This window comes from Solanum stenotomum, chromosome 6 (assembly GCF_019186545.1).
Source record: "Solanum stenotomum isolate F172 chromosome 6, ASM1918654v1, whole genome shotgun sequence".
Taxonomy (NCBI): Eukaryota; Viridiplantae; Streptophyta; class Magnoliopsida; order Solanales; family Solanaceae; genus Solanum; species Solanum stenotomum.
The window spans coordinates 4,140,640-4,157,748 of NC_064287.1; the positions used below are offsets into that span (position 1 = coordinate 4,140,640).

The window sequence follows — 17,109 nt, forward strand, 5'->3', positions numbered from 1 at the left end:
AAGGAGAGGCACAAGGAAAAGTTGAAGCTAAGAAGTGGCATATCAGAAAACTTAGGTGAGGAAGACAGGAAAAAGAATAGAGAAAACCATCTCTTCCTTCAATGTAGAATAACCAACATTTTGTGGAATGTTTTTATCAATCTGAAGGGCATGAAATGGGTTATGCCTAGGAAAATTACGCAAGATATGGAGCAGTTATGCAAGCATTACCGGGCATAAAGAAAGATGGAAAATCATTCCGGCTTGCATCTGGTGGTCTGTGTGGAAAGAAAGAAATCTCAGATGCTTCCAAAACAAGAGTAATTCCATCCAGAAGATTAAGATGAACTACTTAGTTTTGTTTCTTTTTTGGTGTAAACAGGAGTTCATGGTAGATCTAGAATCAGTTACAGATGTTTTAGGTTCCTTGTAAATTTTGCTATAGAATTAAAGATCTTCTTGCTACCCTCCACAATTGTAATTATGAACTTGTAATTTGTTGTGGCAAGTTTTGGTTTTTGTTTTGGAATAGAATACAAGTTGTTACCTTCTAAAAAAAAAGATGACGAAGAAAGAAGCAAACCTAGCGATCATATCGGCTAAAACGACAACTTTTGAGCACTTGTATGAAGAGCTCGAGTGCAAATGAGGGGATAAGAAGCAGTATAGGATCGCAAGGTGAGAGAGGAAGGCTTGTAACCTAGACTAAGTAAAGTGCATCAAGGATGAGAATGCCAACGTGTTAGAAGAGGTGCACATTAAACAAAGATGACAAATGTACTTCCATAAGCTCTTGAATAAAGAAGATAGGAAAATCATGTTGCGGCAATTAGAGCATTTTGAGAGTTGTGGAGATTTTGGGTATTGTGGGCACATAAAGACTACGGAGGTTAAGGGGGTCATTCATAAGATGAGGTGAAGAGTAACTAGGTTAGACGACATCCTGGTTGATGATATTCAGAACTATAACAACTATAGGGGTATCAAGCTACTAAGTCATACTATGAAAATTTGGGAGAGAATGATCGAGATGAGGATGATAGGAAGTGTCTCTTATCTCCGAGAATCAATTTGGATTCATGTTGAGACGATAAACTATAGAGGCCATTCATCTTGTATGGAGATTGTTGGAACAATATAGGAACAAGAAGTACGTACATATGATGTTCATTGTTTTAGATAAGGCATTTGATAAAGTCCCTAAGAAGGTCCCTCAAAGATGTTTAAGTTCAGAAGTGTATTAATGGTTTCATTAGGACTATTAAGGACATGTATGATAGAGCCAAGACCCAGGTTAGAACAATGGGATGTGATTAGAACACTTTGCAGTCATGATGGAGTTGCATCAACAATCAACCCTAAGCTCATTCCTATTTGCCTTAGTGATGGATGAATTGACATAACATATTCAAGGAAAGGCGTCGTCTTGTATGCTATTCACATATGACATAGTACTAATTGACGGGACATAGTTGAGTTATTGATAGGCGGGGAGTTTGGCAATAGACTCTAGTTTTAAGATTTCAGGTTAAGCAAGACTAAAATAGAGTATATGTAGTACAAGTTGTGTGAAATAACGCGTGAGGTGGAGGTAGAAGTGAATATCGATGCCTAAGTCATACCCATAAAAGAAAGTTTCAAGTATCTTGGGTCTATAATCCAAGGAGGGATGTGAAGATTGATGATGGTGTTGCACATCATATTGAAGCAAGGTTAGTGAAACGGAGACTCACATCTAGGCTGTTGTGCAATAAGAATATGTTGTGAAGGCTTAAAGGTAAATTGTACCATGCTAGTTAGATCGACATTGTTGTATGGGGTGAAGTGTTGGCTAGACCCACGTTCAAACGATGAATGTAGCGGAGATGAGAATGCTCAAGATGTGTTGGCATACTAGGATAAATGATTAAGGATGGAGTTATACAGGGCAAGGTGGGAATAACTTCGGTGGTGGGCAAGATGAGGGAAATAAGGCTGAGATGGTTTGAGCATGTGAAGAAGTGTGTGGATGCACCAGTAAGGATTAGTGAGGGGTTTGTTGTAACAGGAGTTCAGAGAAAAGTAGATGTAGACTAAAGAAGAACTGGGGTGGTGATTAGAATTTAGACATGACATGATACTACTCCAACCTATTGGACATTATCCAAGATAGGAAGAAGTGGAGGTTGAGGATTAGGCTACAAGGTTAGTAGGTAGCCGAGTGTCGTGGCATATTGTGGGAGACTAAGTTGCGCAGACTCAGGTGCAGATCTAGAGGTCGGATCTTTCATAATCTAAATTTTAAGATTCGGAAGTACGGATCCAGGTGCGGGGATTCAGCTTCAAATATCTAAACATAGAGTTATGTGTCTAAATTTGGAGACATTATGTGGAAAATTTACAAGGTATTATGTGGAGAAAATATTGATCAAGTGGAGAATCTAGAAGGTGATATAAGAAAAAGGTCTGACATAGAAATTTCAATATAAGGTACTCCATTTTCTTCAATTTCACAATTAACTTTTGTTTTGATTATAAAATCATTGTATTTGTCTCAAATTTCTCCATTGATTTTTGTCAAAGTATCCAAATTTGGTACGTATCCCACACCCAACCCACACCTATGTCATGTCGAAACATGTGCAACGCCGAAAGGGAAGAGTTCGAGCAAATTTAGGTGGGAGAGGCAGGGGATAACCTCCTCTATGCTTCTCCTTATTATTAGTGTCATTTGGTACTTGTGTTGTTCCTTTTCTTCTTTGTGTATTACCTATCTTGCGTGAACTCTTCAAAAATGTCAATGGGTGCGTGTCGGATTCTCCAAAACTAGTGTACTTTTGGAGAATCCGACAAGGGTGAGGCATCAAAGTGAAGAGTCCGCGCAACTAAGTGTATTACTACCTGTTGCTTCACATGCATCTTAATATTTTGTTGTCATATTTTCTTGCTACCATGCTTCGATTTCTTTTCTTGTCTGTCAAGTTTAGGGTCTAGTGGAAACAACCTTTCTACCCCACAAAAATCGGGGTATGATCTGCTTGCATCTCTATCGAAAACAATCTCTCTCCCTAGAGCCCACTTGTGGGATTACACTGGTATGTTGTTGTTTGGAACATGTCAACATGATATTACGCTGGGTGGATTGGGTTATGAATCTAACTTTTCTTGTTGATGATGTAACCTTTTTAATATTTTAACCTGCATACACCAGTGGTATGGATTTGTGTATGACCCAATTACTTAAATCCTCTTGAAACCCCCAATATAACCAAACTGCTTGATTGCCACCCCCTTTATGTGTGCATATCTTTAATCACCATCAATAAATCTCTTGCAAAGAGATTCTTTGGAGTTAATTGCTACTTGAATTATAATAAGAGAACATTTAGTAGCTTTTCCTTTGGTTTATTTGGAAATATTTTGAACTTAAATTCACGGTCAAGATATTGTAAAAAAAAAAGTTTCAAGGTCAAGTTGTAAAATAACTTAAGAAAAGAATTAATATTGTAGGCAAGAAAGAAAAGAATTAAAGTTATACCTTAAGGTTGTGGGTTCGAGTTGCCAAGGGAGCAAAAAAGTGGGAGCTCCGAGGGAGGGGTAAAAAAAAGAAGAAAAAATTGAAGTTTTCATGCATGGCAATGTAAATTTTTACAAGTTTGGTACAATTTATCCTGCTCCAAGAGGTTATTTACTGTTTTTTTTCTAGGTTGCTAAACCATGAAGGCGATTACATGTAATTGGTTTAAGGTGACTTTGCATATTTTACCTATAAAAAAATATCTGACTTGATATCTTTTATACCATCTATGGATGAAACTTAAACTCTTTAAAGAATGTTCAAGCAACATGTTTGCGTATGTTAAGACGTTGAGCTTGAGCCTAATATAGTTAAGTGATAACACTCAACATCTTTTAATTCAAGTTTATTTTCTTTGGGTGGGGTGGTTAGTAGTTAAGCGAAGTTCAACTCTTCACAGTGCTCTTTTTCCAACTATTATTGGTTGCACATTGAATGAGCTCATGAAATCTTCGCATGTCTTTGCTTCTTAAGGGAGTGTTTTAATGATGTTGTAATGCATAGACTGCTACAAATATTTTCTTATGTTAGAAGCTACAATATTTTGGTCATGTGGAGTGTAGTTGATACTATGCATTAAATAATCTTATGTTGGTCCTAGAAATTGATTCCCTCCTGCAAAATAAAATATTTGTCCTTTTCTTTTAAGAAAACACTGTTTGTTGATAGATAAGCAATGGTTGGATCCTTATAATTGGTTTAGGTTGGATCCTTATAATTGGTTCACTAAGTTACTGTTGATGCCTCCATATGCAGTTATTATCCTTGTCCCGACTCGGGAATTGGCTCTTCAAACATCTCAAGTTTGCAAAGAACTTGGGAAGCACTTAAAAATTCAAGTCATGGTTTCCACTGGGGGGACCAGCTTAAAAGATGACATAATGAGACTGTATCAGCCAGTGCATTTGCTTGTTGGAACTCCTGGAAGAATACTTGACCTTGCAAGGAAAGGAGTGTGTGTTTTGAAAGATTGCTCCATGCTTGTCATGGATGAGGTAATTCTTCTTCTTCCCTTTTCCTTTTGCTTTTTCCTTCTGTGAAGCCGCATGGCTATTTTTCTCTTAGATTGCGGACAACCAAAAGGCTATATTGATTGCAAAATGTTATCAGTTCTTCACGAACCTTGTTGAATACGGGGAAAGTCATGTGCAATATTAAGAAAGTCTAATCAACATAACATTTTTGATATGTCCATAACATTTATTTCTGATTTGGAGAACAATATGCAAGTAATGCTTTAAGCTAGTGTAGTTATGACTCTCATGTGGAACCTAGAAAGTCAAGAATCAAGCTATAAAATTCTTCCCTTACCTGAATAATAATTTTGAACTGTCCCTTGCATGTATACACATTCTATTACGAGTTTGCTGGAATAAATGATTATCTTTAACATCTCCTCCCATACCCACCCATCCCAGCCCCTACACAAAAAAAAATTCACTGGGATGACACTTTATATTATTTATAATTTAGTTGTGTTTACTTGTGTCCTTCAGGCTGATAAGCTTCTATCACCGGAGTTCCTACCTTCCATTGAGCAGCTGATCCGCTTCTTGCCTGCAAGTCGGCAGATATTAATGTTTTCCGCTACATTTCCTGTTACAGTCAAGGCCTTCAAAGATAGATACTTGCAGAAGCCTTATGTTATCAACCTTATGGACGAACTTACACTCAAGGGTATTAGCCAGTTTTATGCTTTTGTTGAAGAAAGACAGAAACTTCATTGCCTTAACACTCTGTTCTCGAAGGTTGGTCCTTCACCAAACTATTAATGGTGATATGAGTACTTACATCAATTCATGTTATAACATTCTCTTCTGTTTTTGCAGCTTCAAATAAACCAATCAATAATTTTTTGCAACTCCGTAAATCGTGTAGAACTTCTTGCCAAGAAGATCACGGAACTGGGTTATTCATGCTTCTATATCCATGCGAAGATGCTTCAAGATCATAGGAACAGGGTTTTTCATGACTTCCGCAATGGTGCCTGCAGGAACCTTGTCTGTACTGGTATGATAATTGTATCTACTTCGAACTGCTATTACTCATACTTGCTGGTGTTTCTTGTTGTAAGTGCTGAGTCAGTGGCAGGTGATCATTGAGGTTAATTGCTGAAATTGCTCCTATGATTGTGGATGAAGTGTCTCATTGCAAATATTAACATTGAAGATCGATTCTGATGCCCCTCTAAGCATATTTACCGGTTCATCGTTGTCTTTAGAATATGTTTTCGAGTAGTCAAATATCAAGAGAAATTTGATGGTAATGGTTCCTGTATGGAAGTCATTTGGTTGTGACTAGAGGCAGGCCTACGTTGGTGTTAGGGGAATCACCTGCACCCGGTAATCTCGAAAAGATCCTATATATATGTGTAATATATTGAAAAGACGTAGTTTACTAGGCACCCAAAGTTACAAGACCTGCTTGGGGACACTGTGCGCATAGGAGCAGGAGTTTTGCCTTGTGCACACCCAAAGGGTAGCGGCTGCGGGTTTCCCTTGTCATTTAATAAAAAAGGGCCTGCTTGGGGGCACTTGTCTGGATGAGAGTTGTTTTTCTTGACCATCTAGGTTCGACTTACCTTTTGTGCACCTTATTTCTTTCTATTTTTGAGTTAAATGGATGTCCTTTACTCATCAGCCCATATATATGTATGGCAGAGTAATTTTTTGCTTCTTTTTTTTCCCTTTAGTTTAAACTTTTATCCCAACAGCCCCACCTTCCAATCGCATTTTACTTTCTGAATAGAATGGATGTATCTTCAAAACATATGCCATTTCTCTTCCTCCTCATAGTCCACACAAGATGGTATTATCCTCCACCGTCTCTTATGGCTTTTGCTGCCTCCAACAACTTAGTGATCTGTTGTGTGCGCAAGCATGGTCCATCTAGTGTCAATGAAGCTTGAGTAAGATTGATCATAACTGGGCAGTGAAGCTACAATGAAGAAACAAGTGTTTGTCAGTTTCCCTGTTTTGTTGCAGAGAAAGCATCTGGACACTATCTGCATCCCTTTCCTTTGTAGAACTTCATGTGTAAGATAAGCTCTCTTCACCACCAAGTAAAGCACTTCACCTTGTTAGGGATCATACCTATCTATAGTTCCAGACATAATTCTATTGATACTGCTGCCACCCACTAAGATTAAGGATTTCTCTTTTGTAAGCCACTATTGACAGTGTAGCAACCATCCTTGTTATGCCTCCAAAGAGTTATGCCTGAGTTTGTTCTTATGCCACTGAACCCTCAAGTGTTTCCAGTTATGATGTCACCCTTTCCACTTCTGAGTCATTTAGAAGTCTCTTGAAGGACAGATCCCACCCCCTGAGGGATCCAACACTAACCTACTCTAGCATCTGGATCGTTGTAGATAGTGAAAAATCTGGGAATGATTCCATGAGGGGGTTTGGTCTGTCTTACATTCCTACTAGAATTGAATTTTGCTACCACTTCCAACCTTTAGTTTTAGATTTGGTCCCATCATGGGCCAGAAGGCCTTAATGATTTTCCAAACTCCTACTCCATAAGGTTTTCTGACATCTGACCTACCTCTGTAGAGCAAGAGTTTTCCTCCCATACCTTGCTCTAATTACCTCCTTCCATAGAGCTTGCTCCTCCCATTGCCTCTCCAAAGCCACTTCATGAATAAGCAGTTATTATGTATTCTTAGCTTTTCTGATTTCCAATCCACCCCTTTTCTTGCTAAGTAAAACTATTTTCTATTTTACCAAGCAGACCCCTTCTTTTCTTTACAGAATTTACCAAAGGAAGCTTCTCCTTAGTGAATCCAGTTTTTTAACAACTTTGGATGATAATTCTTTTGATTTTCAAATATGCAAAGTCTCAATTCCCAAACTCAACTTCTCTCCATGGAAGAGAAGAAACCCTTGCTCCAATTTTCAAAAACCCAGCTTTTCTCACCTCCAACTCACACCACCAGTCTGCCTATTGCAACCCAAATTTTTTTTGAAGTTTTGCCTGCAATATCCAACAAGCTAATTTGTCTGTCAACAGTAACCCCTTCTTGTTCTCACCTCTTTCAATTTGTGGAGACTCATTCATTTATGAAATTGGCTTTGATTTTACATGTCACATTGTAATTGTAAAAAAAAAAATCTCAACAAAGGGGTATGGTGGAATTCGCTGATTTTATTGAAGAGATGTACTTTTTTTTGAAACTGATAACTACTATATATATTAAAGTTGAACCATAACAGTGCAAAAAGACTTTACAAAATCCCAACCAAACTTAGGCTACTACTTCACAAGGATCCTATCATATCAACTAGTGATTCAGCCTCCTCAGCATAGCATTCTTGAAGACATGAACTTAATTGATCTACATTTAGAAGATGCCACAAACACTTGGTTTAAAGGGGACAATGCAGAGATAGCTTCTAGAATTTTTAATCTCTAATGAATGGGATGACAATATTAAACAAGTCCCAACGCAAGCTTTACTGGGTGGTTCTTGGAACAGGAAAAAAAAGTATTTCAGATTTGAGAATTGGCGGTTAGGTCAACAGGATTCAATAACAGAATAAGAAAGGTGGAGTTTGTTCAACTTCTCAGGGAATCCTGACTACATACTTGCCTGCAAACTAAAAGCTCTTAAATCTTAACTCAAAGAGTGGAGCAGAAATGAGAATGGACTATCAAAGGAAGAAACTGTTAGGTCAAATGGTAGATTTGGAGGTGGTGCTTGGAGACAAAATATTAACAGAGGAAGAAACAGTTGAAAAGGCTTCTTTATTCATGGACTATGAGGAACCAATCAAACATGAAGAAACCTCTTGGGACAAAAATCAAGGGTTCTGTAGTTAAAAGAAGGTGATAGGAACACGAAGTTCTTTCACAAAGTGGCAAATGCACACAAAAGATTCAACAACATTGATCAACCTCTGGTTCAGGGAGAAATAACTGAGGAGCTAACTAATATTGAAGGAGAAATCATTGGCTTCTACCAGAAGCTCTGTACTGAAACAATTCGATGGTGGTGTACTTATCATTATGACAACTGTCCCGTCTTATCGAGGAGGACAATGAAGCCTTACAAGGTGACTTTGATGAAAATGAAGTGCTAAGGTGTCTGAAATTGTGTAGCACACAAAGCTCATGGTCAGATGGGTTTTCCATGGGCTTCATCATCAAATTTGTGAGAGAGTGAAACAGGACATCAAGTGTGATTTTCAAAACTTCAATGTTCAAGAAGTTTTTGAAAGAAACTTCAATGCAACCTTTATAGCTCTCATTCCCAAGACGAAAGGTGTTAAGGAATTGAGGGACTTCAAGCCTATCAGTTTAACATGAAGCATTTACAAGTTGTTCTCCAAAGCACCTTGAGAGATTAAAAGAAGTGATTTCTAAACTGGTGGTTTCTCAACAAATGACTTTCATTAAAGGTAGACAGATCATGGATGCTTTTCAAAAGCTGATGAAACAGTTAATTCCAGGTTGAAGCAAAAGAAATCTGGAATTTTGTGCAAACTTGACATTGAGAAAGCTTATGATCATGACAGTTGGAGTTATCGGCTGAGTTTGGACAGAAATGGATACACCGTATCAAAATTTTCATCTCAACTATCAGTTTCTCTGTAAATGGGATCCCCAGCAGAGTTCTTCAAAGCACAAAGAGTTCTCAGGCAAGGAGATCCTTTGTCACCCCTTCTGCTTGTGATTGCTATAGAAGGCCTCAACTATATGATTAGAACTAAGAACAACCAATTTGCATGGGTGGATAAGAGACTTTGATGTAGCTGGAGTTGGCAATGACAGTTTAGAGGTAACTCATCTACAGTGTATTGATGACACACACTTATCTTTTGTGATGCTGAAGAAGATCAGTTGAAATACCTAAGGGTGATTCTGGTACCTTTTGAAGGGATATCTAGCTTACACATCAATGGAGGGAAAAGTTTTCTCTCCCAATCAATGTAGTTACAAACATGGATCTTTGGCTGCAATCCTAGGAGGTGAAGTTAGGACTCACTTAAACTTGTATAAAGTCGAATAAGTAGGCATACACGTCCTGTATGGCATAATGTATATCAGTTTGACTATGTCCCTCGTGAATTGCCATATAGGACACATGTGTCTACTTGTTCAACTTTATATAATATTTTTTGATAACCGTGGTGTCCGGGCCAGCTTGTTAGCACCTCAACTAATTCCATGGGATACCGCCACCTCCTACCAACAATAGGTACGAGGTAACTGTATCCACCAAAGCTAGGGCAAATAGGAAGAAATCACCTAATGTTTTTTTCTCTTTGCTAGGATTTGAACCTAAGACCTCATGGTTCTCACACACTTCAGTGGTCACTAGGCCACACCTTTGGGTGCAACTTTGTACAAGTTTAAATGCCTACTTGTGCACATTCAAAGTTGGATTAGATGTCAGCTGAAGCCAAGTTAAAAGACATATTTATGTATTATGCGTAATTTTCTTTTGGAAGGGAACAAAGAAAGATAGGAAACCACTTGCTTTTGGAAAGAAATATGGGAGTTTGGGTATCAAAAATTTGAAGATCCGTTCCGCTCGGGAAAAAAAAATGGATGTGGAAGTTCACCAATGAGAACCAACTTTTGAGGGGAATATTACTAGAGCTAAATGTGGAAGAAAGACGATCGGATGACTGAAGAGGTCACTACACCTTTTGGGGTTAGTTTTTAGAGATCCATTAGTGTCATGTGGGGTGAACTGAAGATCAATTCCAAGATCAAAGTACTTAATGGGAGCAAAACTAGACTTTGGTAGGATTATCGGCACGAGGTGGGCATTTGGGAAATGGATTTTCCAGACGTCTTCACTTTAGCGCCGGTTTGGATTGGCTTATTTTAAGTGTTTTAAGCCAGAATAGCTTTTAAGCACTTATGTAGTGTTTGTGTAAATTAATTAAGTACTTATAAGCACTTGATTTTAAAGCTAAAATAGTAAAAGTAAGCCAAAAGCCATAAGTTATGATTACTAACTTATGGCTTATAAGTCAAAAGCCAAAAGTCAATCCAAACAGGCTCATTGTTCTATAGCAGCAAAGGACTATACAAAAAATGTGGACAGCTCAAGGATGGAACATCATTTTAGGAAGACATATCAGTGACTGTACAAAAAGAGACTGATCTTTTAGCACACTTAAGCAGTTTAGTGGGCTATAAACAGAGGAAGATGTTTTTTTGGTGGATAGGAAACAAGAGGGGATTATTCAAGGTCAGTGCCATCCTAATCAACAGATAGCCAACTAACTGGCCATGGTAGCACATTTGGAAAACTAAAACACCACACAAAGTAGCTTGTTTTGTGTGGCTACTAACCAAAGTAGCAACCCTTACACAAGACATTTGATGAGAAGAGGGATCCCATTGTGTTCAAGATTATTTTTTGTGGAGAAATAATAGAGACACATTTGTGGTCCCAGTGCACACACAAGTGTACGTAATCGCCAAGTAATACAACTAGATATTTTTTGCATTTTTCGCCTTTGATAACATTGTCAAAGTTCTTGTTAGACCATGAGACTTTTCAAATGCTGAATTTCAGTAGTTGAATTACAAGTGGTATTTTGGTTTTTACCCACAAATTTTTAACTTTCATAGTTCCTTTTTCCATTCATGTCCAAACACAACTTCAACTTCCACAAACTCTTTTTCAACTTCAACTCAAAAGTGTCCAAATTCTGACCTAGTGTAGCATCCATTTGAATTTTACTGTTGCATGATTATCTTGGCATTGTTGCCTATTTATAGATATAAATCTTGCCTTTATATTCATGATCCACACTTAATTCCCCTGAATCCTTTTACTTACCCCAAAGAAAAAACGTTTCCTCAAGTCCTGCTCTTGCACGGTGATAACTGATAAGTAACTGGGGTCTCTTTTTATGTATGTCCCTTAGATTGGTTAAGGAACTTCGTCACTTTCATGTTGTCTACAGATCTGCTTTACTAATTGCATGATGATGATGAATTGCATGTTCTGCTTATTATAATGCTTATATGTCTTCTAGATTGATCAAGTAACTTAGCTTACTTCATGTTGAACTCAGATTTGTTTACTAGAGGGATAGACATTCAAGCAGTCAATGTTGTTATCAACTTTGATTTCCCAAAGAACTCAGAAACATATTTACACAGGGTATGTGATACAGATCCTTACCAAGTGAATCGTCTATCTATTTGTACTATTATATTATTCATATTTACTTTTTGTGCAGGTTGGGCGGTCTGGGAGATTTGGTCACCTTGGTTTAGCTGTCAACCTAATTACTTTCGAGGATCGCTTCAATTTGTAAGTATAAAGTAGTTCACTTCTTATATAGGTCGTTTGGTTTGCACTCTTCGTTTTATTAATTTATTTTTCATGATATTAATATTTTTGACAGGTATAGAATTGAACAAGAGCTAGGAACCGAGATTAAGCAAATTCCGCCACATATAGACCAGGCCGTCTATTGCGGGTAAAATCAATCATTTTCATGGTCAATACTGTTCTGGATGGTGAGTCGTTAATGACGAGATGCTTCATGCACACAGTTTGTCTGAATTCTGAGCTGAGCTACCCGAGAATCTAGTTTTTCATGCAGACTTGAATGCATCTTTCGACAACTTTAATTGTCCATTAGTGTTTGTAGTTAGTTTTGCTGGCATTGAAGATGGTTGGCACATCTTGCATAAGTTATGATGTCTTATTTCTTTGAATATCTTCCCCAAACATAAGGAGAGAGGGTGAGGAGATATTTTTTTAACACATGCTTTCTTGGAATTGTCAGTATTTTGTGTTTGAAGATATGTGACTCCTGAGAATCTAAAAGAATGAGAGACTTCGGTATTTTATGGTTGCTGAGATGACAAAGTGAATTGTAGATCTTTGGCTCCTAACTTCCCTTTAGATGATGCAGAAAGAATTTAATGGAAGATATCGACACTGGAAGGGTCTGTTCATTGACCGACTATCCTTTGCTGAGCTCTCGGATCTGTAGTGTGTGGCATTCATAGTTGTTTTATTTCTGTGGCTGTAGAACGAAGCTGTCGAAATTATTCTGTTAGTTGTTCCACCTTATGGTCATTGACAACATGGCATTGACGTAGAGATTGTCATGGAGATGCACCTATTGTGTCAAACATGTCGAGTTGTAGAACAATCTTTAATGGTGAAATGACCTGAGACATTCAAGTGCAGCTTCAGTATTTACCAGGTTTTATAATTTTATAGCCTATTGCCCTGTGTTCAAAGGGGAATTTCATCCTTCTGTAGTTATTTCTACTTTTAAGTTAGGTTTTCGAAAGAATAAAGAGGTGATCGTATCCATGAATGAATATATTTAGCTTTGCAGATGCGAAGAATATGATCGCGTATTAGCTAATAGTAGTAGTAGTAGTAATAGTATATCTTGGTTGTATTTGTGCCAATGGAGAGTGTGTTAGTAGGTCTGTTTTCCTGAGCCCTTCAAAGTGAACATATTCATCAAATTTACTTTTGTTGCAGAAATGAGATGTGTGAGTCATTGCTGAATCTCAACTCTCGTTTAGTTTCTGAATCGTTTTCCTTTGTTATTTTCCCTTCTTTCTTTCTTTTTATATAAGTTTTGTGGAATTAGCAATCTTTTTGTTATTGGAGTTGTATTTCTTTCTTGAATGAGAAGAAAATTTCATCTTGTGATTATTGAATTGATGTTGGTCTTTCTAAGAAGCCATAGATGTGAAAGTTATTTCTTTTAGTAGAATTATTTTTTTACTAGGATATTGGTTATTTTAGGAGGATAAGATGTAAGATTTGGTTTGTATAATATTTTTTTCTTATCTACCGAATTAAATAAAATAAAGGGAAAATGCCCAAATATATCTTTAAACTTTGAGAAAAAAACCTCATTTATGCTATCTACTAAAAGTGGGTTTAATCATGCCCATTATCACTACATAAAGAATTCTTTCATATCATTATTGTTTAACGGAGAGGTTTGATGATTTTGCAAAATCATTCTTTCCATGTTGCCTCTTATTAGAGGTTCACATCACGAAAATTAAACTGATAAAAAAAAATATATATCATCGAACTTTAATAAGAAGTTTGTTCATGTCATCTGTTAATAATTGGGTTCAACTATGTCATTGTCATTTTGCTTGTAATTACTCATTCCATTTCAAAATAGTTATTATTTTTTTCAGAGTCAAATTAATTATTTTTCGAAGTAAAAATTAAATCAAGTTAATTTATATTTTCCACAAACAGAGAGACATTGTTGATGCAGTTGGGCCCACTTAGATTATCAATTGTCTTGGGAAAATGAAGGGAATAGCATTTCTCCACCCCACCCTGTCTTGTTTGATTAGGATACATATGCATTCAATGCTGGAACATCACGTTCCCTTCTAGCTTAAGACTTCTTTTTGCCACCAATAAGATCGTGGTATAATGTTAAGTATTTCTTTATCCTTAATCAGAAGTTTTGAGTAGAATCACCTTTATTAAGGAGCGTTTTACCCTCTAATATGAGATTTTTCAGCATAAAATTCTAATTTAATCGGACTTTAATATGAATATCGAACCCATTTTTTTGCCTTTGTTGAATTTCCATACAAGACTTTATATTTTTTTTGTCTCATTACATTCAGTGATGGATTCAATTATGAGTTTACCAATTTAGTACTAGAATCCAATATTTTGGGATCAAATTTCTCTCTATATTTGTGTGAACTCTTTCGACTCAGAATTAAAAGTAAGTCTAAATATACTTAGGTATATAATTTATGACACAACTTTTCGATTTGAAATTCACAACGTTTAAATTTTGATTCGCTAATCGTTTACTCTCATGTTTGTGAGATAAAGTCAAATAAAGACAACACAATACAAATAGCAGCTAACATTAATAGACTCTACCAAGTTTAGTACAATTATTTTTTAGGTTGTCAATTTGCGTAGGGTTACATAATATCGAAGAAATGAGATTTCGTGTCCTTATATAATTTAAATAAAAAAGTTAACTTTTTAGATTTTTCACGTGTAAAAATGAATATATAATTAAAAAAAAGAAGATAAAACTGAAAAAACCATTTCTCCTATGTATGTATATCTATAGTTGCTTTGAGATAAGGTCGGAGCTATAAGTTAGAATCTGAATTCAGTAATTTTGCTTAAATGTACATGTATTAAGAAGTTCATTAAAAATATGTACGGATATTAAGTTTAGAAGCCAGTTATTAACACTTGAAATCATCATTATAAAATTCAGAACTTATAAAATTAGATTTTAGCTTCGGGTCTATCCTATATATTTTGACCACATTCATTTAATTCATTTGACAAAATTTAGAGTCAGAAAAGGAAGGGCATGTTAGGCTATCACAAGATAAGAGATTGCCAAACAAGTGTTCCCTCTACACTCTTTTGAGTGTTCTCTATCACCTCCATAATAATTTTTCGTTTCCTATCTGGTGTTTGGTATCCACATTAGAGTCCGATTAAATCTAGATTCGCGTCAGAAAATATCACATTGAGAGGTAAAGTTCTCTCTAATAAAGGCAACTCCATATTCAGAGGGATTCAAACCCAAAACCTCTTAATTAAGAATGAAAAAAATACTTACCAATCCACCACATTCACGACCCTGATTGGTCTATCACCTACATTATTATTTCTCTTTACATGAATGTTGGTTTTGTCATCTTGTATTTATCAATATTGTTCTGAAATTTCATGATCCCCTCATTAACTCTTCTCTTCTTTTCTCTTTCATACTAAATGCATATTCTGTAGTTTTTCTTTTCCTCCTTCTAAATGGGGTCCAAGAATTTAAGTTAGTAGATGCAGAGAGCCTTTAATGCACCTTATTTTTTTCCTCCTGATCAAATTGAGAGTTCGGAATCTAAATGACGTGTAAAAAATAATAATGTTGCGCGTACTAATTTACTGTGCTATATGAGTCATTACTATTAGGACAAACTTTTAATTTTCATTAGATTTGTACTTAAATAGTATTATATATAGAGTTTTTGGCCAAAAATATTTTTAAATTATACCTCAAACTTAAACTACTTCCTTAAAGTATCATTCTTAGCAGAAAACATCCTTCAAGTATTTAGAAGTGAAGAATTTTCATCCTTCTAGCTATTAGATATCGTCAAAAAATTAATGAATCCTACAAAAACATGAGCAGTTCACGTGACTATCAACAAAATTTTCTTGCATAATTTCATTACATGTTGTAAGAAGTTCCTGAAAAACCATATTAAAAATATTAGACACTACTGGTTACTGAAACAAAAAATGTTTGGAAGGTGTGAGGATACATGATCTGCTCTTTTTCTCATTTAGTAACGGAAAGAAGCTGAAGCTTAATTATCTTTACCTTTTTCATAGACAAACTGTATTTAGATCAATAAATATTTGGGCCAATCTGATATAGAAGTGATCAAAATATTGATTATGTCTCGCATTTGAATTTCATTCTACATTATTAGAAGAGGAAGTTTCCAACAAATGCCGCTTCCAACATATTCAATTGAGAAGAAACATATTTCAACTAATAATATTTTTAAATATCAAATTACATGAAAACAAATGGAAAAAAAAACTGTCAATTTAAAAGATTTTGCATAATGTTAAATTCAATTACCCAAAAAGTTCACGATAGTATTTTGACGTATCTAAGAATAATAATTACGAAGAGATAACTTGATATTTGTGTGATCTGTTAGTTTTCTGATAAATTCAAGTAGAAGGATGAAAATTGTTCACTTTTAAATACTTGAGGGATGTTTTCTGGTAAGAATGATATTTTAAGGATGTACTTTAAGTTTGGGATATAGTTAAAGGATGATTTTGGCCAAAAACTCTTATATATACATAGTAAAGAAAAATAGAGCATTATATTATATATTTTTTCATGAGAAAAGACATAAAATGACACTTGAAGTTGTCTTGATCAATTTTCAAAAAAACACCTAAAGTTTGCGGGTATCCTATTACCCCATGAAACTATTTCAAATCACAATAATAATAAAACACTTTTGACCCATTTTCACAACAGTTGTGTTCTCACATTTGATGGGCGCGTGGAGAAGTAAAAATACACCCCCAAACCAGTGTAAAAATGTCACGTGGCATTGGCAATTTGATTTTTCTTCTTTATTAAAACACCTACTTCTCATCTTCTCCAAAACCTCCATTGATATATGTTGAAGAGCTTGCCATCTACAACCCAAATAAAAAATCTCAGTTCTCAATGAAATTTTCATCTAGCTTTATAGCTTCAATTTCTTCTTTTTTTATTTTATTTAAAAGTTATGAGATCAACGAATTTGTAAATCATGAAAGTGCAATTGCAAACAAATTTCAAAACTAAATCACTGAAAAAACATTCAAATTCAAAGCAATCCTAAACTAACACTACATACACATGAATAATAGATAGCACAAGAAGAAAATAACAACAAATCACTATAAAGATGATTTTTCAAAAAATCACTACTATATAATAATAACATTTTTTAACCAAAATTTACATTCAAATCCAGAGGCAATTAACATGTAAGCCTTNTACACATGAATAATAGATAGCACAAGAAGAAAATAACAA

General features: G+C 35.6%; 1 protein-coding gene across 1 annotated transcript in view; it reads left to right on the forward strand.

Moving 5' to 3' along the window:
* The window catches only part of LOC125867878 (DEAD-box ATP-dependent RNA helicase 8-like), a 33,708-nt gene extending 20,929 nt beyond the window's left edge, over window positions 1-12,779 (forward strand). The window contains exons 4-9 of the mRNA XM_049548469.1: window positions 4,292-4,530; window positions 5,032-5,283; window positions 5,365-5,545; window positions 11,578-11,666; window positions 11,746-11,819; window positions 11,914-12,779. Coding sequence (XP_049404426.1) covers window positions 4,292-4,530; window positions 5,032-5,283; window positions 5,365-5,545; window positions 11,578-11,666; window positions 11,746-11,819; window positions 11,914-11,992 — 914 coding nt within the window. The 3' untranslated portion in view covers window positions 11,993-12,779. The remainder of the gene's footprint in view (window positions 1-4,291; window positions 4,531-5,031; window positions 5,284-5,364; window positions 5,546-11,577; window positions 11,667-11,745; window positions 11,820-11,913) is intronic.
* The last annotated feature ends 4,330 nt before the right edge of the window (window positions 12,780-17,109 follow it).